Source organism: Aptenodytes patagonicus, chromosome 21, assembly GCF_965638725.1.
Source record: "Aptenodytes patagonicus chromosome 21, bAptPat1.pri.cur, whole genome shotgun sequence".
In the NCBI taxonomy this organism is placed as follows: domain Eukaryota; kingdom Metazoa; phylum Chordata; class Aves; order Sphenisciformes; family Spheniscidae; genus Aptenodytes; species Aptenodytes patagonicus.
In genome coordinates, this window is record NC_134969.1 from 2,666,402 (window position 1) to 2,689,134 (window position 22,733).

At 66.1% G+C, this 22,733-nt stretch overlaps 1 protein-coding gene across 6 annotated transcripts in view; it reads right to left on the reverse strand.

Annotated features, from left to right (window-relative positions):
* The window catches only part of ADGRB2 (adhesion G protein-coupled receptor B2), a 28,177-nt gene extending 9,900 nt beyond the window's left edge, over nt 1-18,277 (reverse strand). For 2 of the 6 annotated variants that reach the window (XM_076357262.1, XM_076357261.1), the window contains exons 1-12: nt 18,227-18,277; nt 10,398-11,196; nt 6,446-6,529; nt 5,251-5,415; nt 3,740-3,904; nt 2,487-2,651; nt 1,458-1,622; nt 1,272-1,373; nt 1,010-1,116; nt 392-586; nt 233-301; nt 25-133 (exon numbers count right to left, since the gene is read on the reverse strand). In XM_076357262.1, coding sequence (XP_076213377.1) covers nt 25-133; nt 233-301; nt 392-586; nt 1,010-1,116; nt 1,272-1,373; nt 1,458-1,622; nt 2,487-2,651; nt 3,740-3,904; nt 5,251-5,415; nt 6,446-6,529; nt 10,398-11,181 — 2,110 coding nt within the window. In that variant the 5' untranslated portion in view covers nt 11,182-11,196; nt 18,227-18,277. The remainder of the gene's footprint in view (nt 1-24; nt 134-232; nt 302-391; nt 587-1,009; nt 1,117-1,271; nt 1,374-1,457; nt 1,623-2,486; nt 2,652-3,739; nt 3,905-5,250; nt 5,416-6,445; nt 6,530-10,397; nt 11,197-18,226) is intronic. The other 4 variants (XM_076357259.1, XM_076357258.1, XM_076357256.1 and 1 more) reach the window with 3 other exon arrangements.
* Nucleotides 18,278-22,733: the final 4,456 nt, after the last annotated feature.

The following is a 22,733-nucleotide window of genomic DNA, read 5'->3' on the forward strand; positions in this document are numbered from 1 at the left end:
CCCCGTGCCTGCCCCGCCGCTCACCCAGGTTGTCGGTGACGATGAGGGAGCTCTGGAAGGCCTTCAGCGCGTCCCCCACCAGGTGGATGAAGTCCTCCACCACCTTCATCAGGTGCACGGAGCCAGGCGAGACCTGCGGGCGAGGGACCAGCTCCGCAGCCGCCAGGAGGTGTCCCCATGGTGGGGACATCCCGGCCGCCCCGGCCACCCACCCGTGCCCTGTGCCGCTCACCTGCTGGGCATCCTCCCACTTGTCCCGGTTCTCCGCATCCACCATGTAGCTCACCACCTGGAAGAAGCGCTGCAGGGACGGGGCTTAGCGGGGCTGGGGTCCGGGGACCAACCGCCGCCACCTCCCCGGGGCCGTCCCTCGCCGTCCCCCGCCTGCTACCTGCACGTCCTCGGAGGATGGGGCATAGGTGGCCCTCTTGAAGGTGTCGGTGACGTTGCGCAGGATCTCCACGGAGAAGAGCAGGTCCCCGCTGTAGTAGGTCTTGCGGGCCATGAGCTCCAGCAGGCTCCGCACCACCTGTGACATGCCCTCGCCCGCCAACACCCGCTGCCCCTTGGCCAGGTGCTCCCGCAGCTTGTACAGGGGAGGACACCGGTGTCATTTGGCTGCCAGCACCCTCCCTGGCAGTGCTCTGTGTTCCCAGGTCCCTCGCCATGCCCGGAGCCCAGGCAGTGGGGACACTGCAGAGCTAATTGCTAATTAGGGCAGCAGCAGGACATGGGGGTCTAGGGGCTCCTTCCCACCCCAAAAGCCGTTTCCCGAGGACACGGGAGCACAGCTCGGACTGGGATCCACCTCCAGCTCTAGGACAGGGTCCCCTTTCCCAGCCCTGCCCAGGGAGCCCTGCCTCAGTTTCCCCATGTGGTAGCCAGCCAGTGAAGCAAGGCAGCTGCTGGGTTTCCCTGCCCTGGAGGGGATGGCAGGGGCTGGGGACGGGGCAGACTCTCCGCCACGGGGAAGGGAGGGTGGAGGGGTCGTGCCAGAGCGTGCACCTACTGAGAGATGCAAGTATCGGTACTCGTGGGAGATGCAGCGGGCGAAGCTGGGCACACCCCAGTAGGCGACGCCGTGGGGGCTCAGCAGGCACCGGCGGCTGGCGGACCCTGCGCGGAATAATCGGGTTTGACACCGGCACGGGAACCGCCTCCCCGGCACGCCAAGGACAGGCGGCTCTGCCCGGAACCCTGATGCCACCCGCCGCCCCCTGCCCTGCTCCAGGGCGTGGGGGGTTTGGGGGCGCTCGCCCTGCGCCCCTCACCCGTGGCGTTGGGGGGACATTTGTTGTAGATGATGTCCCCGGCAGCTGTTTTCTTCCAGGTCATCAGCATGACATACTCGTCCTTGCACATCTCATGGTAGGCTGGGGGGCGAGAAGGGGGGGGTCAGGTGCAGCCCGGACGCAGGGCGATGGGCACCGGCATGGGGTGGGGGGGCTGCCCCGTACCTGGGCACTTCTTCTCGTTGCAGGTCTTCACCTCCTCGCCGGTGCCCTCGCAGGGGTAGCCCTGCACGCCGGTGCCCTCGCACATGCGGAAGCGGCGCTGCCAGCCGGTGTCGCAGGTCTTGGAGCAGAGGCTCCAGTGGTTCCAGGGGCCCCACTTGCTGTCGGCTGCGGGGATGGGGACACCGTGGGACAGCTGGTTTGGCATGGCGAGCGGCACCCAGGGGGACGGGGACGGGCTGATGGGCCCCAGCAGTGGCTGATCGGCCCCAGCAGTGGCTGATCCCCGTGCCATGAATCAAAAGCCCCGCGGGGTATGAAATCCGTGGATCAATGATTTAAATCTCTTTCAGACGAGACCGGAGTCCCCATGCAGCTGCCCGGCTGCTCCCCCGCCGGCAGCCCAAGGGCACCCTCGGCGCGTGGCAGAGCCGCTCCCTCCCTCCGGCTGCCGCGGTGGCCACGGCGCAGCACCCGCCTCCCTCTGCGCCTGCGACCGATGCCAGGGGGTCAAAGGACAAGACGAAGATGGGGTCGAAGGACAGGATGAGGACGGGGTCCATACTTTGGCCTGACTACCCCCCTGCCCGGTGTCCCCCCATCCCCAGAGCCGGCCCCAGCCCCACGAGCTGCCCCATGTGCACGCATGAGAGCTCACACATGCTTGCACGCCCAAAGCACGCCGGAACCTGCAGCCACCAGGCACTGACGGGTCCCCCCAGCGTGACACAGGGGTGAGGGCACGGGACATATCCCCGGCTCCTCCAGCCTGGGATGTGCCTGGAGGGAGCAACCGGCACGAGGGGTGCGGCTGCTGATCCCCAGCATCACCCTTTGGCTCCTGCTCCCCCCACGCCCACATCTGCAGCAGGGGGGGGGCTGCCGGCATCCTCATGTCACCGGTGGTGACACTGCAGCGGCTTTACGACAGACGCACGGCTGGGCTGCGTGCTGACATGCCGCGCACCGACACGCCGTGCCAGCAGCACACGTGGCCTCCCCCCCGCTCCCCCCCAGCGCGCGGGGCCTTACTGGGACAGGTGGGGTTGGAGCACTCCCGGGCGTCGGCGTGGGCCCCCCGGCACTCGGCCCAGCCGTGGGCCGAGACGCTGCACTTGCGCGTCCGCTGCTGCGTGCCATTGGCGCAGGTGACGGAGCAGCGGCTCCAGGCGCCCCACTCCAGCCACTGCCCTTCCACTGCGGGGACAAGCGAGAGCGGCGTCAGCCCCCACTGGCCGGCGGCCCCTCAGCCGCGCGGCCCCAGCTCCCCGCCATCCATGCCGGGCTCTCCGTGCAACGGGTCCAACCTACGGACGTGCCGGCTCCTCCTGTGCCGACCTCAACAGCCAGTGCCGAATCCTGCCCTGGGCAGGGGGACTGTCAACAGGACTGGCCCCCACACCCCGAGCGGCTGTTCCTACAGTCCCGCTGCGCTGCAACGCCCAGCCCTGCTGCGCAGCCACACTCGCGGGACCCTGGCATCGCTCCCCGCCAAACCCAGCAGCCCCGGCATTGCTGTATGGACCAGGGCGGGCGGGGAAGGAGCTGCTGTGAGCTTTCATCACTCCAGCAGTATCTCCATGGGGCTGCCATGGCAAAAGCCATGTGCCATGGGTGGCATGTCCCTGCCGGAGCTGCTGCAGAAGGGGTGCACCCTGTGCACCCCTCAGCTTCTGTGCTCTCTCCTGCTCCCAGCCCACTGCTGGCCTCCCCACGCTGCACATGGGGTCCCCACAGGGATGCTGGCCCTGACATGGCATCCCTGGCCATCACCGCAGAAACCCCACGGCCACCACCACAGCCAGTCCTGGCACACAGGAGGAAGGGACGGAGAAGGCGCTGCCACCCGCGCACAGACAGACCCTGCAGCTGACCCCCTTCGCCACCTCCAGCCACCTCCCCGGTGCCCCATGACGTCCCCATGCCACCTCGGTGCAAGCGCTGTGCCTGCCGTGGGGGACAGTCCGCCGCAGCAGATGGGGAGGGAAGGAACCAGTTCCTCTGTGGTCCCCAGGCTGGTCCCCCCTGCCTGCAGCGGGAGCTCAAGCCCCCCGGCATGGCCAATGGAGCCAGCTCTCCATCTGGGTTTCCAGCAGGGACAGGAGGGTGCACCCCATGTCACAGCACCCATGTGCCCATGGGCTGTCCCGGGTCCCCGTGGTGGTGCCACCCATCCCTCGCAGCGCCGCAGCCCCTCACCGGGAGCACGGCCCTGGCTCTCGGCCGGTGCCGACTCCTGGCGTTCCCGGGGGGAAGGAGGAGCAGAGGGAGAGGGAAGTACTGACCCAGGCAGCTCGCGATATTGCAGGGCTTGGCCTGCAGCTCGGGGCCCTCGCAGGCTTTCCCTCCGCGCTGCGGGGCCACGCACTGCCGCGTCCTGGTCCTGGCCCCTCGCCCGCAGGTCACTGAGCACAGGCTCCATGGGGACCACTCCTCCCACGCACCGTGAACTGCAACACAGCACAGTGCCATCGCCGCACGCTCCCGGCCCCGTGGGGCTCCAGCCACCTCCTCCTCCTCCTGCCACCGAGGGGTCCTGGCCATTGCAGACCCCTCGTGCCCCGGGCCAGGGCTCTGCGGCAGAGCCAGGCACGGTCCCCGGCTCCCCTCCATGTCCCGCCGGCACCGCCCTGCCCCACCATCATGCCCGAGCCTGAACCCCAAGGGCCCTGAGCAGGCAGCGGTGCCGCTGCCGCTCCCTGCCCTGCTCCAGCCTCCCCTTTGGGGTCCCGGCACCGGCGGCGCACATCCCCCCGCACCCACACACAGCCCAGCTCACCCCAACCCATGTTGACACACCGGGCATGGCCACCCCCTGCGCACGTCGCACCCACAGGAGCTCAGCTCACCCGGGACGGGAGCGGGGACCCGCACGGCGCACAAGCATCCTAAAGGATGCTCCTCTGCAAGCTGTGATGTCCCTGGGGTGCCGGGACAGGGCTGCACTCCCCAGAATGGAGGGGAGCAAGCACCCACATGTTTCGGGGGTGCAAAGCCCCCCAAACATCCCAGGCTCGGACAGGGCAGCCCAGCTGCCGCTCCAGCACCCCGAGGCCCCTCCGATCCCCAGTGTCCCACGCAAGACGCACAGACACCACCGTGGACAAACGGGCCAGTACACAGCCCAGTGAGACCCCCGGCATCCTGCCTGCCCACTCCTGCCCACGACCTGCCTCGAAGCCCTGAGCAGCTTGGCCCCCTCCTGGCCGGCACGAGCGGGGACCCCCCCACCACGCCGGGCCAGGCAGCTGCCTGGCCCCAAGTCCCCCGGCGCAGGCTCCAGCCCCCGCTTCTCCCCAAGCACAAAGCCTCAGAGACACCCTGGGGAAGCCCCGAGTTTGCTGGGAGGGAGGATGGAGAGGGGCCACCGGCCGAGCTGCTCCCAAGGCAAAACCTCCGGCAGCAGCACCGGTGGCAGGGCATGGGGCACTGAGGCACCCATTCCAGATGCTTCCCCCAGCTTGCTGCTCCCCATGTGGTTTCCCAAGAGTTAGTACAACCGGGAAGGCGAGACGATGGGGGGATGCCAACGGGGCTTGGAGCAGCCCAGCGCAGGATGGGCAATGCCTGCTTCCACGACAGTGCCGCCGTGCAGAGCCACCCTCCTCGTCCACCCCCAGCACCCCCCACCTGCAAGAGACCCCACACCCCCAGAGATGCCCCCAGCAACACATGTCCCCGCTCTCCCCAGCCACCCGCCCGCTCAGTCCTTTGGGCACCGACCCAGAGCCCAGCCAGCGGTAGGCACCCCACAGCCGGCAGCGAAGCCCCCCCGGTGCCCCCGTGCCCCCCGTACCTGGGCAGGTGGCCGTGTTATTGCAGGTCCGTGTCTCCCGGAGCAGCCCGCTGCACAGCGTCCCGTAGGGCGAGGAGACGCAGGAGCGCGTCCGCACCTGGGAGCCCTGCCCGCACGTCAGGGAGCAGACGCTCCACTGGGACCACTCCTCCGCCGCCGGGTCCCCTGCAGGAGACACGGAGCCTGAGAGCTGGCGACTGCCCAGGGGGGCTGGGGAAGGTCCCATGAGTGGAGCCCCCGCGGGGGGACGGGAAAGCGGCCGGGCAGCACCCGTGAGCGCAGGGACAAGGACAAGGTGCCGTGGGTGACAGGGATGACACCGAGGACGTAAGCAGGGTGAAGGAGCCCACGCTGCCCTCCGGACCCAGCACCAGCTGCACCTGGAGAAGGGGTCGGGGCACAGGATCACACCGGCACAAGGGATAGCATCCAGCCCGGGGCAGCCTGGGCGGTGCGGGCAGCGCAGGCAGCCTGGCGCGGCTCCCTCTCCCCACCCAGGCACAGCACTGACATTTACAACAACCCGGCTCTTATTAAGCTTGATGATGTCTCTGAAGCCATTAGACAGGCCAGAAGAAAAGGCCATCAGTTTAAATTAAAAAGGAATATATGGAGGAGGGCTCCGAAGGGGACGATTTGTCCTGGAGACAGACAGGATGCAGGCTCCGGAGCAGGGCTCCCACGGAGGTGACAACGCCCCACGGCTGCTCCACATCACACGGGGACCCCAGGGCCAGACCGGGTCACCACTGGGCTCACCCCACGCTCTGCCCAGCAGTTCCCAGGGGGCAGAACCCTCATGAGCACCCGAGCGCGGCCGGGAGGAGATCTGCATGCCAGGCACACGTAGCGGAGCTCCTCTCCCGGCACCGGGGCTCATCCATCTCCTGCTCGCCTCCGAGCCCTCCGACCATAAATCAGGAGGGGCTGGGGAGGGAGGGGAGCAGCGCACTCAAATTACCCAGATGGATTTGCCAAATAAATACATTTGAACGAAACAATTAATGGATTTTTTTTTTGCTTTACAACCCTCGGAGGAAGGTGTAAAGGAAAAATATATAAATGGAGCAAATTAAGTCGGTCCGTGGGCAGGAAGCAAAGGGAATCGCTCCATCACCCCTGCCTGTGGCTGGGCACCCGAGCCCAGTGCCGCTGGTGTCCTGTGCCTGTCCCTGCACCAGGGCAGCGCCGGTACCTGTCTGGGCCATGTAGACGGCTGGCTCATCCGCTGACCGTGGCCACTGGGTTTTCACCTTCTGATTCTCCTCGACCGCATTGCCTGGAAGAGAGAAGGGCTCTGGTGAGAGCGGGCAGGGGACAGGGATGGGGAAAGGGATGGGGACAGGCCACCGTGAGCCAAGAGACATTGCAGGGGGGATAGAGGGATACCCAGCCCCACACTGAGCACCACATGGCATCCCCGAGGGCTAGAGATGGTTGAGCATGGCTGAGCACACTCACAGCCCCTCAAAAACATGTCATGGCTCTCCCAAAACACGTCACCCCCTGCCACAGAGGCTGCAGCTGGAGCACGGCCCCGGTGCCGTGTCCCTGGTGTGGCCAGGGTGCCCGTGCCCCCGCTGTGCTGGGCAGAGGTGCTCTCCCGTCCCCACTTAACAGCTTGCTGCAGTGAGGTGGCACAAATTTATGTCTCGGCTCACCAAAAATAACAAGAGATCTATCAAGAGCACTTGGCGTGAAATTAACTGGCATGTGGAGGGCTCGGTGGGAGGCGCGGCTGCGGGCGCGGGGGGGACGCCTTCCCCAGCCTCCCCCACGCCCCCCGGGTCGCCCCCCTGTCCTGCAGCAGAGTCCCTTGTCCCCACACCCGGGCGCAGGACGCTGGCGAGTTCCCGCACGCTCGCCCCGGGCACGGCACGGCAGCACCGGGGCTGCTGCTGCCGGCGGGTGCCATGTGCCACAGGAAACAGCAGGGGCTCCCCTGGGCACTGCCAATGCCACCCCAGGCACGTGGCCCCCCAAAGTGCCATGGGCACCCTGCTGCTGTGCCAGCCGGGAGAGCAGCCAGGGACAGCACAACCGCCTCGCCGAGCTGCTCTGGCACTGCCGGCTGAGCACGGTGATGTCCCCAAGGGATGGAGGGGAGGTGACATGGGGACACGTGGCGTTGGCAGGGGAGCCCCCATCGTGCTTAGGGCACGCTCAGCTGCCATTGCAATGCACGCAGGTGATATACAAGCCCCAGGCAGGGAGCGCTACCTGCGCTGACACTTATTAGTGCTGTAAATCAAACCCAAATTTACTGACTTTTGCCTTCAACCCAGCGTAACCCCTGCCCGGGCCCAGCCCTGGTGCGGCCTCCTCGCCGTCACCGCCGGTGGAGCCGGGTGCCCCCAGCTCCTGTCCCCGCGCATCCTGCTCCGTGGCATGGGGGGTGCAGGGGGACCTGGGGAGGCGGAGGGGCTGCCCTGGGGTGGTCTGTCTGGCGGCGGGGCCAAGCTCCCCGCAGGGCCGCCCGCCCCTGTGAGCGGCACGGCAGAATTACGCACGTCACGGCGAGCGCCCAGGGAAAACCATAAATCCCGAGGATATACGAGGGCGCTCTCCCCGGCTGTGTTCGACAGAGACACCAAATTCAATTTCCTTCAGAGAGCACTAAATCCCCAGCTGTCACCGCAGGGCGGCCGCGGCCATCCCCGGTACCCTCCACCCCGGCACCCGCGCCCGTTCCTGCCCTGGGGGTCCCCCAGTGCCCCGCACCACGGCACGGCTGCTGGGCTGCAAGGGCAGGGAGGTTCTTTTGGGGAGCCCAGGATGTCCCCCGAGGCCAGCTGTGTCCCCTGCAAGCTGGCAGCCACGGCCCCATCCTGGCATCACCTCCCCGGGGGCTGGTTTCTGAAGGGTGATGGGTTTGGGGCAAGGGGAAACACAGCCTGGAGCAAGCCCCAGAGCTGGAACCGCTCAGCCCCACCACTGCAGGCTCTGTACCCCCTCCAAAGACCCCGCCATTGCATAGCTGCAATGTGCCCAATGTAACCCCACAAAGTTTCAACCCCATCCCCACACCCATCCACGCTCTCCGCCTATGTGGACCCAGCACCGCGTTGCACCGGGGCTGCATCTCTCCAGCTCCAACCACATCCCTTCGGCCCCGTGGGACAGCCGTGCCATGGAGGGGACAGCGCGGGGGCCGGGGACCCCGGGGGCACCGCCGCGGCTGGGAGCGGGGAGGCCCAGGGAGCGGCTGGGCAGGCGCCAGCTCCCACGTCGCTGCGGCGCTCGGCGGAGGAGAGCCGGTGAGATCAGCGCTGGGCGCCCGCCAAGGCTCGGCTCACAGGCGCCATTCAGCCCCCCGGCCCTGCCTGCCACCACCACCCTGAAAGGCGGCCATTCTCCACCCCGCGGGGTGCCGGGGGGAGGCCAGGTGGGAGCCCGGGACCCCCCCCTCGCTGCCATGAAGGGCGCTCTGTGCTCCAGCGCCGCAGCCCCGCGGCTCGGCCCGGCGATGCAGGCGAACGCCCGGGGGGAAGGCGGCCCGGCAGCGCATTACCCTTGCGCTGGAGCCGCAATACCATTGTACCTCCGGGCGCTTCCAGGTTTTAATTGAATGTCAAATGTAATTTGGGGAAGGAGCTGGAGTTCGCGCTCTCGCCCTCGCAGCCAGTTGGCATGCCGGTCTGCGGAAAGGTGGCAGGCGGCTCGGTGGCCAAGCGTGCCGGGTCTGCAGGGACCCCCTCTCCAACACCCAGCCCAGCATCCCCTCTTTGAGCCATGCTCGGCGTTACTAACCCCCACCAAACCAGCCATAGGGAGGTGCCGGATCCCCTGGGAACTAAGGGTATGGGGCATCCTCCAGCCCTGCTACACGCCAGCAGCCCACAGCACCCACTGTTCCCTAGGGAGCCCCAGGACATGGCGGACGCCAGCCCCTGTGGCATCCGTGGGTGCCCCGGGCAGAGAACCAGCCAGGCTGAGCTTGGGGATGGCACCTGAACCCTGCACTGAGCTCTTAATCATCCATGTGGAGTTGTATTTAAAGGGAAAAAAAGGAAGAAAAAAAAAAAAAAATAAAATCGGCTCAAGCAGCTCCCCTCGGGATGAGGCGATTTATAACCCTGCAGCTGTAACGGACCTGGGATTTAGTCGGGGGATCTGCCCATAATGACATTTAGCTCCTGAAATAAATGCTAAAGCCCAATGAAATTATATATATACACCCACAGCCCATCACCACCACCTAATCTGCTGGATAAAGACCCCACACAGCTGAGTTGGGGATTGCTCCTCCCTGTGCATCACCCAGGGCTGGCGCAGGGGGAGCATCTGGCCAGATGTGCCCCCAAGCCCCTGCATCACCTCGCCAGGCTCGGCGGAGATGCCCCACGGGCGAAGGGAGTGCTTGGGCGAGGCGGCTCCCTGCCACGGGCAGCCCGACTCCAGTGCCCAGGGCGCAGGCGAGCACGGCTCCTTTATCTTCACTTGAGGTTCCTCCAATTCCGTAACAAGCAAATGGCTTCATTCCACCTGGTTAATAGCCCGGCCACGCCGTGCCGCTGTGCCATGACATCCTGCCTGGAATAACAAGCGCCCGGGCTGCAGCAGTCAAGGGTAATTTGCCACGGGAAAGGGTCATTTTACCTGCAAATTGTTTTCCACGTCTCCACCAATGCAGAGTGACAGCGCTCCTGCTCCGGGCTCGCAGTCAGGAGAGCAGCAGCCCGGCGCAGGGAGGCGGCAAGCGAGGCCCCGGGGCCACGCAGGCTGTGCCAGAGCAGCCGTGGCAAACAGCCGGGGCTGGTGTGGCAGGAAGCGGTGCTAACGGGGCTGGCCGGACTGTGGCCAGGGCAGAGCGAGCTGCAGCTCCACTGAGCCTGGCCATCGCTTGGGCGAGGTGCACCTGGAGCTGGGAGCATGCACGGGATTTGCACGTTGCACAGCTTCCCTGCTCTGTGCACAGCACCCGATTTGCACCCTCCTGCCCCGGGGAGCGTGCACGGGCAGGATTCATCCATTGCACAGCTTCCCTGCTCTATGCACAGCGTCTGATTTGCACCCTCCTGCCCCAGGGAGCGTGCACAGGCAGGATTCATCCATTGCATGACCTCCCTGCTCTGCGCACAGCACCCCTGGGAAGCATGCACGGAGCAGGGGTTCCATCCCCGGGGCTCCCCCCACACCCCACTCACCGTGTGGGACCTCGGGCAGGTCGAAATCATTGGCATTCGCAGAATGCAGGTCGGTGGGGCAGCAGTCGCTGGCAGTGGGCGGCGGGGAGGGCGTGTGGGCGGCGTGCCGCGTGCCGTTGCGCCGGGGTGCCGGAGGGCTCTCCGCCTGGCAGCTGCAGCCGGCGTGGGTGAAGCCGCAGCGGCGGGCGCCAGGCGCCTGCAGACACTCCTCCAGCCAGCGGCAGAGCACACTGCAGGTGAACTGGCTGGAGTTGTTGTTGTTGATGAGCAGCACCTCCACGAAACGAAACTCCAGGGCTTGGGGGGCCAGGAGGCGGGGAGCCGCCTCAGGCTCGGCCGCCAGGCAGAGCTGCACAAAGTTCTTGTCGAAATGGAGGAAGGTGAAGGGCCCCGCGCCCTCGCAGAGCTCCAGCTCGGCTTCCTCCTCCTCCTCCTCCTCCTCCTGCCGCTGGCGGGTGGGCGGGGGACTGGCAGCCTCACCACGAGGGTCGCAGGTGTAGTTGGCCAGGTAGTGGTCGAGTGGCAGCACCATGGGCGAGAAGTGGGTGCAGACCTGCTCCTCCCGGTTGAAGCGGAGGTAGAGCGAGTACTTGGTGGGGTCAGGGTTCTCCAGGGTCCAGGAGCAGCCGGAGGAGATGGTGGGGAAGAGGTCCTTGAGGGAGAAGGAGCCGTAGAGGACGCCGGAGGCCAGAGCGGAGCAGGCACTGGGAGCCGGGTCGAAGCCCCGCGTGAGCCACAGGAGAGACGATATCACAGCCAGTAAGAGGGGACCAGCAGCGGTCATCCTATGGCATTTGCCCTGGGGGAGAGACAGATGGACAGACAGATGCTTACCGGGAGGCACGCCGCTGCAGGCTCCCTGCTGTGCCGGGGGGATGCGGAGCTGGTAGCGGGGGGGGTCAGTGCCCTGCACTGAGCCCGGCTGGCGTGGGAGCAGCATCCCAGCTGGTCTGTGTCCCCAACTGTCACCTTGCAGGCAGGGGACAGCCACCTGAGACCCCTGCCCCGTCCCCCAGGCTGTGCCAAGGCAGCCCCCAGGCCAGGGACCATGCAGCACAGACCGGGGACTTTACCCCAAAACCACCAGACCAGAGACCCGGCTCCCACCCCGCAGCCGGCAGACCCCCACTGCAGCAACCCCCCCTGCCCTCGGCTCACCCGCCAGAGCTGGCCAAGCACAGCCTGGGCAAGGAGCCACCAAATAGCTTCTGCCCAGAAGGGGCTATAAAAAGCCTCGTAGCTATTGCTGGTGCCCTGGAGCACCGTGGGGACAGGCCGGCCGCTCAGCAGAGGAGCCCAGGGTGATGTGCTGGGGGTGCACGGGCACCCCAACGGCGTGGTGTCCCCCCCACCTGCTGTGAGAGCCCGGCACAGGGTGAGCAATCGTTAAAGTACATATTTCTTGGACACCATGCCGGGTACGCAGCAGCATCGCCGTGGATAGCTTTTTAATAACTCATTAATAAAGTAATGCACGTGGTGGCCTTATTAAGCGGGACCAGAGCGTGGCTCTACAGAGGCTGAGACCACCACGCATGTGTCGGCACCGCTCTGCTGGGCCAGCCTGCACCCGGGGCAGCGGCAGTGAGGGGGCAGCCCCGGAGACGGCGGGGGACATTCAGGAGGTGGCCACAGGGGACGGATGCCATTCCAGAGATTGATTTCTGAAATCACCAAGGGCCCCGCTCTGCTCTGTCCCAGCCAGGCGTGGGGGATGCCACGCGCTCCACACGACACGGGGATGCTCTTCTCCATCCCCACACAACATCATCTGCTCCCAAATCATGCCTGGCTGAGGCCCCGGTACTGGGGCATCCCCCTGCTCATCGGGGAGGGAGCCTGAGCCTCGTCCGAGCCTGCGCCGAAGCCACAACGGGCACATTAGAGAGCTAAAAATAACCCGGCTCTCATGCAACAGGCTGGCACTGGCTCCCGCCACCCCGGCAGCACGGGGGCTCAGTGCCGGCAGCCGGCCCCCGCCAGCAGCACGCAGGCATGAGGAGAAAGGGGCTGGGATGGAGCCAGTGGGAGCAGCCAGGCCTGGGGACGGATCCAGGCAGGACCCCCCCGATGTAAGCAGGGAGATCTGGGGCAAAAGAAAACCCCACGTTCCTGCAGCCACTTCCACCCCTGGGAGACCCCAGGGAATTCAACAGGAGATCCCCCACCCGCAGCAGCAGGGAGCCAAGGGGGGCTGGAGCAGGGAGCCCCAGGGGCATCCGCCACTGATGTTCCTCAAGTACCCAGCAAGGGTCTGGGGTCCCCCGGAGAATTGCGGCCCTCCACTGCTCCGGGAGAGCCAGGGATGGGGGGAGGAGGAGGTGGCAGAGGAAGAGGAAGAGGAGGTCAGGCAGGGACACGCTGCTCTGCAGTGAGCTCCCGGGGCTCCCGCAGCCTGGCAGGGACACAAGATGGTGCTTGCTTCCCTCGCCTGGGAGCAGCGAGGAGGGATGCTCCGGCACTGCCATCCGCTCATCCCTCCCGCCCGGCTCCCGCCAGTGCTCAGCCTGTCTGTGCGGCTGCTGCTGGGGCAAACTGCATGCTGGAAAGCTCAGCAGGGACGGGCACAGCTGGGCAGCCCACTACTGCGCCTCCCCGGGCTCCCGCGTTTTAAACATGGTGCTGTGCAAGACCCCAGGTGCTCTAGACCATGAGGAGTCTCCCCCCACCCCAAAAACCCACCGGGGCTGGGGCTGCGGCTGCCCGAGAGCCCGGCACCACACCATAGCTGCTACCGAAGGCCAGGGCTTGTTAAGAGCACATCAAATCTGATACAGCTCGTTCAGTACCAGCCCCGCTCCCTGCAGCGCTTGCTGTTGCTGCTGCAGTGAAAATATTTCATTGAGCTGCAAGCTGGGCCCGAGAAGATATTTAACATCTGGGGCACCGAGTCACCTGGCGGCAGCTGCCGAGCGGCTCGAGGAGGGGCCACCGTCACCCCCTACCTGGCACTGTGGCGAGGACCTCGCACCCTGCAGTGTCGCCGTTGGCGTGCTCTGGCAAGAGCAAGCCCAGCCTCACCGGGGTGCCAGGGCATGGCCCCTGCTACCCATTGCCCCTTCGCCTCCAAAACGACCTCGGTCCATGCGGAAGAAACCGCCTGTCACCAGCGGCTGCATCCTGGCACCGCTGGCAAAGCCTGCTGATGGGGGAACGCCGGCTGCCCCCAGGGATCCGCCGCACCCAAACGCCTTGCTGGGCTGCTGCGGGAGTGGGCGCTGCTCCCCGGGGATGGCACCCGGAGCACGACTGGTACGCTTGCCCGCCGGAGCCACCCGCTCCAGCCCCTTCCATTTGCCTTTGTTCCCCGTCTGGGCGCGGGGAAGGGGGTGGGTTTTTAATTAAAGCTTTTAAAAGAGCCATCACAGAATCGGGAAGTGACCGTGCGGAAGCGACATCCCAGGCTCCCCATGCTCGGCAGTCAGAGCACGGTCCCTCTCCATCCCTGCCATCGCATCCCTCCTGGCTCCGGTAACCGGCAGGATCCAACCAGGGCTCGCCTCTCCCTCGCCAGCAGCCACGGCACAGCAGGAGGAAGCACTGCTCCACACCAGCCCTGCTCGCGCCGCACAAACAGGTTGTTTCCCTGAAGATGCTTCGCCTGAACGGGGAGTTCGGCGGGGACCTGGTCCAGCTCCATCCTCCCGGCACGGCGGGGTCTGGCTCCTGACCACCACGCTTCTGCTCTGCCACAGCCGCCCCTCTCCGACCAGGCAAAGCCAGAAACAACCAACCAGCCCCAAAAGTGATAAACGGGCGGCACTAAACCCTGCTAGCATTAATAATCTGAGAAACGATTAACAGCAAAGTAAAGGAGATTTGGGTTTTAAGAGACACGGTTTTTAACCTGACAGTGTTCTTTTAATAGGCTGTAGAAAATATACAATCCATGAGAATTCCTAACGTGAGGATGGCTCGGGACAAGGGCACGAGGGTAAGGAAGGGCCGGGCGGTCCTGGGTGTTGAACCACGGTGGGAACGGCCTCGCTCCCTGCTGAAAGGCAACGGCATCTGGGGAGGAGCAGGCTGGCCGATGGCACGGCACGGCACAGCCATGCGAACACGAAACGGGCTCCATCCCATGCGAGCACATCCCTGCCTGCCCAGAGGTGACACCGGCGAACAAAGCGCCGTAAAGAGCTCTTCCAGCCGGGAGAGTCCACGACCCTCCAATTTCCAGGATCTTCACTAGCAGTTCAAAGGCAGCCGGGAACTTCAAAGCCGCCACCACCACGCTCAGCCCTCGCTGCCCTGCACCCGTCCTCCCGGCGCGAGGGACCCCCAGCACCGAGCCCCTGCCCGGCCCTCGGCAGCACCGACACAGCCTCCCTGCCAACTAATGAGCGCTGTGAGCATCACCGGGCGAAAGTGCCGGAGCAGCTCCACTGAGATCACAGCCCCCCGAAAATGCAGCTTCCTGCAAGGCATATGCATGCACACGTGTGTGCGCGTGTGGGCTCCCGTGCACGCACACACAGGCACTCGGCGGGGAGAGGGGTATCGGTGCCACTTCCACCCGCCACAGCACAATCCCCCCGGCGCCTGGGACCACGTTTTCCCCCCTCCACGCTCCCACGTCTTCCCCCTTCCCCGCGCACTCCCCCTCTCCCTCTGGCTTCCCCGGCGCGCTGCCACCACCTTTCCTGAAGCAGGCAGGCTGGCAGCAGCGCCGAGCTGTAATTAATGGTGCCGCTTTGCCAATCACTGGCTCAGCCTCGCTAGCACTGGCAAGCACAGGCCTTTTTATTTATTTTACTTAACTGCTGTTGGTAAAACTCCACTCCAAAAGCAAGGCCGAGAGACAGCACAGTGAAATCTCCTCCGGGATTAGGGATTACGCTCTGCCAGGGAACAGCGTGTGCTGCCTCCCGCTCCGTGGCTGCGGGGGTCCCTGGAGGCGAGCCCCCTCTGCAGCAGGGCACCCACAGGGGCTGCGGCAGCCGCGGCTGCTCCCGTCGCTCTCCCACGGTCTCTTCCAAGTAGTTTCCATGTTGCTGGGATGCGGGTCCCTCTTCTCCATCAGCTCGATCCTGCCCTGGCACCGTAGGGCAAAGGGATGGGGGGCTGAGACCCCCGGGAGGGCTCCAAATGGGGGTCCGTGTCCCAGGGTGGCAGCAGTGGGACGGTAGCCTGGATGTGTGCTCACACCGGAGGGGGATTTCTGTAATGCACCATCTCAGCCGGACCCGGATCCGTCAGGAGCCTCTGAGGTGCCCCGTGGAGGAGAAGGGGCCTGGCTTCATCCCGCTCGTGGAGGACATCAAGAATGAACAGACGGGACGAGAGCAGGGGGGACACGATGGCCCTCACGAGCACCAAGGAGCTACAGGAGCCTCTGACATTTGGCAGCTGAGCCAGGTGGCCCAGAGCCAGCCCCATCCCCGTTAGAGAACGGCACCGTGGCAGGAAATGAGTTTGCAGGGCCTCAGTCCAAATTCCCGTGGAGAAGCGTCGAGGCGTCGCAGCAGCCGAGCCCTGAGGGCTGTGCAGGGGCTGGACCAGGGCTAGCGGCTCATCCCATGGTCTGTGCGTCCATCCGTCCGAGCATCATCTTCCTCCGGGAAGCGGGGCAGAGGGAGACCATCTTGCAGCCCCTGTCCAGCCTGGAGCACAGGGACTCGGCAGCGATGGGAACAGCCCAGGGGGAGGAAAACCCATCTGTTCCCACTGCTCTGTGCAGAGGCTGGTGCCAGGGCAGGGCTCTCGGCAGCCCGCAAGCCCGCCAGGGACAGAGCCCACTGTAGCTCTCCGGGAAGAGCCCGGCACCCCCGGCCCAATGCCTGTCGCCGGCACGGCAGAGATGTCACGCCGGGCAGAAGAGCTGCACTGCCGGAGCTCCTTAGAGGTGTTGAGAAGAGCCAGAGGTGGCCGGGAAGAGCAGGCAGCGTGTCCCAGCCGGTACTGGAGCACCTCTGCCACATGCCTGCTGGTCGGAGAGCAAGCCGCCCACGGTGCCAGCTCTGTATCCATTTTTTCTCCAGCACAGACCAAATTTGTAGGATCCCGGCTTCTTGCAAACTCCTTGGATCAAAGCAGGGTCTGGTGACAAGGCTTGATGAGCAGCCGGGCAGGCCTCAAAGAAGAGCTGCTGCCAGGCTCCAGGCTCTGGCACGGAGGGGCTGGCACTGCCCCACGGCCAACTCCAGCATCCGCCACCGTCTGTGCCACTAGTAACAAATCCCGCTGGGAAACAGGTCGCCAAGCCTCCCCTATGAGGGTGGCTGGAAAGCAGCTAAGTGATGGTGACAGTGACGACAGCCGCACCACCCCGCTCCTCCCCATGGGCGCCCAGTGCAAGCACCACGAGCCGGCTCCTTCCCCACGAACCCTCCTCTGCTCAGCCGCTGCCACCTTCGAGGCGGGGGGGAGGTCAGTCCCAAATAACCGTCCCACCGCCCACCGGGAGCTCTCCCAGCAGCACAGCTCAGCGCCAGCCCCACGCCCCCGGCTCCACGCGCACCCCAGCCATCGGCAGCGCCCGGCCAGAAACCCCAGCCAAACGCTCTGCCACAACCCAGCCCAGCCACCCCGGGGCTACCTCCCCACGTCACCGGCGGCCCCGGCTGCCAGGCGCCATCCAGCACAGGCAGCAGTGACATGACCTAGAAAAGCAAAGGGTTGTTCACACACTGTGCTGCCGTGAGCCCTCGGCGCTGACCATGCAGGCGCGGTGCACACGCACCCTCCACACCAGCCGAGGCTGTGGAAAATCTCCCCATGCTTCAACAAGTGACCTGCGTGGGTACACGCGCGTGCACACGTGGCATCACTCCTGCCATGAGCCCCAGGGCTCACAGGTACCCTGGGAAGAGAAGCAGCTCCCCCACTCCCCCCCAGATCCGGCTGCCACCTGCACACCGCACGTGCCCATGCCGGCACATGCTGGGCGCCCACGTGTGCCCTCGCTGCACGCCCACGGTCCCCGGGTGCCGCTCGCCCCAGCAGCATGGCCATGGCATGGGGGCTCCCCGCAGCCCTCCACACTGCCACCAAACAGAGCCCCAGGCAAGGGAGAGCTGCAAAACCGCCCGCCTGCTGCCGGGGCTCCACCAACACGCCTGCCCACGAGCCCCGGTGTGTGCCGATTGGCACCCGGGGGCCCTGGCCAGGGGTGATGACGTGGGATCAGCCCCGGCGTGGGGAGATCAACCTGCCGAGCACCCACGCATGCCGGGCTGGCAGCACACGTGTGCCCACGCCAGGGATGCCAGCAGGCAGCCGGGCGCCCGTGGCCGCGCTGTATGACACACCATGGCACCACGGTGCCACACGTGTGCCCGGCGACATGCATGTGCCCACTGACACGCGTGCAGCCCCTCCACCGTGGGGCTGCCAGAGCCCTGGCACTGCTTGCGGGGAGGGACCGGCAGCCCCGGGCATGCCCGCCGCTGGCAGCCAGCTCCGGTGCCGAGCCCGCCCCGCCGCCGCCGCCGCAGCCCCGCGCAACTTCCCGGCAGGGCCGGGGCCGCCCCGGGGATGCCGCTGCCCGCACCGGGCACGGGGCACCGCCGGTACCGCGGCGCGGTTGCCCGGCCCCACAGCCCGCCGCCGGGGCAGGAAAGTTGGCCGGGCGTGGAGGAGGGGGGGGGGGGGGGGTGGCGGCGGCAACGGCGGAACCGGGGCTCTGCCAACCGGCAGCACCGGCCGCCGCATCCCGCATCCCCGGCGAGCTTCCGCCCCCGCTGCGCCGCGGAGGGGGGCAGCGGAGCGCACCGCACCTCGGGGCTCGGTGCACCGGGAATGGGGGGGGGAGGTCGGTGCCCATGGGGGGGGGAGGGTGTCGGTGCACCGGGGGGGGGGCGTCCCCGCTCCCCCGCCGCCGCCCTTACCTGCGCTCCGTCAGCAGCGCGTGTAGCCCCGGCGCGGCGCGGCGTGCAGCGGGCTGGCCATCCCCGAGCGGCGGCAGCGGCGGCGGCGGCAGCCGGTGCCCGGGCGCGCCCCGGGGAGCGCGGCGGCGCGCGGGGCCGGGAGCGGGCGCGCGGCGCGCCGGGCCCCGGTGGCGGCGGCGGCGGCGGCGAGGGGGGGGGGCGCGGGGGCGGCGGCGCGCGCGCGGCTCGGGCACTTGCTGCATGCGCCGGGCGCGGGGCGGTGTGACAGCGCCGGGCATGGCGGGGAGCCTGCGCGGCGGCGGGGCCGCCTTAAGGAGGCCGGGGGCGGCGGGGGGGGGGGGGGGCGGGAGGGGGGCACGGGGGGAGGTGGGTGCGTGCCCTCCGCCGCTGCACCGCCGCCGCCCCCGGAGCGGGGGGTGGGGGGTGCGGGAGGAAGGTGACCCCCGGGGTGCTGCGGCCGGGTGGAGGGGGCTGGCCGCGCTGCAGCGCTGGGGGGGGGCGGGCGGGGGTGCACGCGGGGCGTGCATGCACGCGGGTGGAGGGCTGCACGCGCGTGGATGTGGTGTGCACACGCACACGGGTGTTGTGCTCCTCCGGGGGGGGTTGTGTGTGTGTGTGCATGCAGGCTGCATGCGTGTGCAGGTGTGTGGCTGGCATGTGCCCGCACGCGCAGGAATTGGTTCGTGCATGCACAGGCGTGGGCTGTGTCTGCGTGTGCACGGCTGGGCCGTTCATGCGTGCACACAAGTGGTCTGTTCATGCTCGCTGATGCGTGGGCAGTGCACGCATGCACACCAGTGGGTGCTGGGGCATGCACACATACGTGCGTGGCACACCCCCGTGCAGGATACGTGTGCTCCCTGCCAGCAGCCGTGTTGCACAGACGTGCAGGCCTTGGCATGGCACGTTTTGCAGGGAGAGCTGTGGGGTGCAGGGGGGCGGGGGATGCAAGGAGACCTGGAGCATCGACACCGGGTGAGAAATGGGGCTGGCACACCCCGTGGTTGCACAAACATGGCACGAATATGTGTGCCATGGAGGATGTCAGACTCCCAGAGCCACGGTGGTGTTTGGCGGGGCTGCAGAGCTGCAGTTTCACGTGTGAAGGCCGTGCGCAGGCAGGATAAACCTGAGCGTCTTGGTGGTCCATGGGCAACTGAGAGCAGTCAGCACAGAGTCTCCACTGCAGCCCGGATCCTGCCCAGGGCAGAGCCCGCCAGGAGCACGGGGAGCTCTGGCTTGGAGGGGGACAGGGCATCACCAGCACTGAGCCCCAGCCCCGCAGCAAGGCACCCAACAGGATGCGACACGGCCTCGCTGCAGGAGCAGCGCAGCTGGAAATGCAGCGTATTCCCATTGCCTGCCTGTCCACCTCCGCTGGCTGCATCCTGCCTGGCGCTGTGTGCACTGTGCTCAGCCCTGGGGGATGCACAGATCTCCGGGTGGCCCCTTGCAGCCTCTGTCCGGGGCCAGGCGCGACAGAGGCAGAAACCCGGTAGCAGGAGGCACCACCAGGACCACTGCTCAGCACCCTGGAGATCTGTAGCTCAGCGCTAGCCCTAATCCAGCCTGGCACCGCTGGAAGTGCAGGGTCGTATCCACCCGAGACCTTTGTGCAATTCAGCTCCCTCCCTCCCCGGCGTTCCCTTTTCCCAGTCCTTCCCTGCAGCTGCCGGTGCCCGACCCGGTGTCCCCAGACAGACACTCATCCCCTCTGGGTCAAGGCTGAAAGCAAGCACACCAGCTTTTCGGGCTGTTCTTTATCCCAGGGAGAAAAGCATCATTAGCTCAGACATAACTGGAGGATATTCCAGAACCCGTCTCTGTAAATACAGATCATTGCAGCGGCTGCAGCTCAGCAGAAGGGCGATCCCAAAGCCACGGCTCTCTGGGTCACACTGTCTGCTTCCTGCGAGGTATTTGCTCCCGCAGCCGATTAGGTCTGCACGCTTGATACACTTCCAAATTTCCAAATGCATTGCTTGTCACCAGCTACTGCTGCCCTGCGAGCGATGCGGGATGCGATGCAGGATGTGATGCGGGATGTGATGCAGGATGCGATGCAGGATGCACACTGCCTGCGCATCGCCCGTGGGCTCTGCCCTGGCTCCGGTGCCAGCTGCGACGCAGCACTCAGGGCCAGCCTGGCTCACACGTCTCTGTCCTGCAAGAGTCCCATGCCACCAGGCCTGGCCGCGGCCTGTGGTCGTGCACGTAACATCACCCTGTGCCTGCTGCTGCCCTTCCAGCGAGGGAGTCCTCTCCAGCCTCTGCATCACCCCCCTCCGTGTCACCCCCCCCGCCCCCAGCTCCCCGATGCTGCAGGCAGCATCGCCAAAAGGCTCCTCTGCCCCAGGTGGGATCCTGCCCATGGCAAGGAGGGGCCAGAGGGCTCCGGTGCTGGGGGGGGAGGCCGAGCTGCGGGAGCCGGAGGCACCCACTGTTACCAGGACAACTGGGTGCTCTCTGTAGCTGCTTGTTGCTGCTACATCCCTGCAAACCTTCCCCCAGCCACAGCGTGAGCTCCGCCGCCGGCCGTGCCCCCAGCACGGCACCCCCAAGGCAAGAGGGGTGGTCAGCCGCCCCCCAGCCCCCTGGACCAGGCAGCGCTCAGGAAGGCCCTGGAGACCCCCCCAGCCAAAACAAAGCATCTTCCTGGCTGATGGATGCGAGCGCCCGGAGCCCCCAGCATCCTCCTCACCCCCGTGAACTGCTGGGATGCGGGGAGAACACTGATCAGGGCTCTCAGCCTCACCGATGCCCGCGGATTCGGGGGGGGCTGGGTGTCAGCGCAAGCAGAGCAGCTCGCAGGGCATAATTAGAGCAGCGCCCGCGTGTGCGGAGGTTGTAACACCAGGGCTTTGCCGGCTGGATGGGAATTAGACCTGTCCATTAAGGCAATAATAACCCGCCAGGTTGACACAAGGTCCCCGGTGCCACCACGGTCATTATATAGGCGCTGCCGCCGCGGCTAACAGCATCCACTGCCATGGGCACTGCCGGGACAGCCAGCACCAGGCAGGGACCGGCTGAGCCCTCCCCACGGCCGGGGGCTCCCGGAGCACCCAGCACTATTGCGTTTCCAACACGGGCTCTTATTTCCCCTTCATTTGGCACAGAAATCAGGGACAGGAGAGAGTCATCGGGGTGACAGCTACTCTGTGCCCGGCCCTGGCTGAGGATTCAGGGAAGAGAGCGAGTCCAGTTCCCGGCTGGGGGGGATGTGGGAATGCTACAACCAGCCCCCAAGCTCCTGTGGCCCCCGATGGGCCTGATCCCCAGGGCTCATCTCCTCCGAGCAGGGCACAGAGCAGCAGCTTTTCGGAAAGGCTTAGCTTTCAAGCATCTCGGCTTGAACCGCGGGGCGAGACGGGGGCAGAAGGTAGCCCCCAAGAAGCCGGTAACTGCCGCCGCCTGCCTGAATCGCTTCCCATAAACTTTGCTGCGAATTGCTCCAGTGAAAAAACAAAAGCGGCGATAAACAGGAAAGTTTGGTTTGCAAGATAATCGGCTCTAACGGGAAGAGGCAGTAAGCGCCGGCGGAGGAGCCCTCGCCAGTCACTTGGTGCCCATCGCTGGGATGGAGGGACCGGCCCTGTGCCAGCTGCCTGCGGCCGCTGCTCACCCCCAAGGTACCTTCACGTGAAGTTTTCTGTCAGCGGTGCCGTGGAGAAAAGCAAAGGAAAAGGAGCGGGGGAAGCCCATGCGAGGAGCAGAATAGGAATAAGCTCTGAAATAAATTTCACTTTGGGGTTTGTTCTGGACCGAGGAGCGCTGCCACGGTAGCGCAGCCAACAGCCGATCCCAAGTGGCTCCCAGACCTACGGATGCAGCTGTTGCGCCCAGGAAGATGAGTTTCAGCTCAGCATCTTCATTTTGATCTTTCCAGGCACTTTGTGCACTGAGGGATGGACCGGGGCTGATCCCGTGTCCGTCTGCGCCAATGCAGAGATGATGCATTGGTACGAGGCAGGGCAGCGCAAAGAACTCGAGGCGCTGGGCCAGGCATGCTGGGAAGAGTTTCTGGGAGAAATTGGGAGAGTTTCGGCCGGGTGAGGGTGCAGAGGCTGCCTCCTGGACCTGTGGGATTGAGGGATGAGCACAGCATCGGTGGGGAACCAGCACGTGGGACACCTGCGGGATTTGCACCTCCAGGTCTCCACGCACCAGAAAGCAGCCCTGCTCCATCCCAGGGCTCCGGCGAGGTGAAATCCCTCCGGATCCCAGCGTGCTGGGAGATCCTCCCCGAGCTGGAGTAGCCTGGCAAGGAGCAAGCTCACACCCAGCCCTGCCTGCCTGCCTGCCCACCCCCAGCCCTGCCCATTCCCACTGCAGGGCTGCCCGCAGCCTCCGGCCACCGGAGCCATTTCACCACCCAAATCGGCAGCAGTAGCTGGATCGCGCCTGCACATGAGCAACCGCTCAAGAGCAACTTTGCATAAATATTCATCTCGATTAATATACATGAGAGCTGCAGAAAGCCTGGCTGAAGCCGTCGGCAGGGATG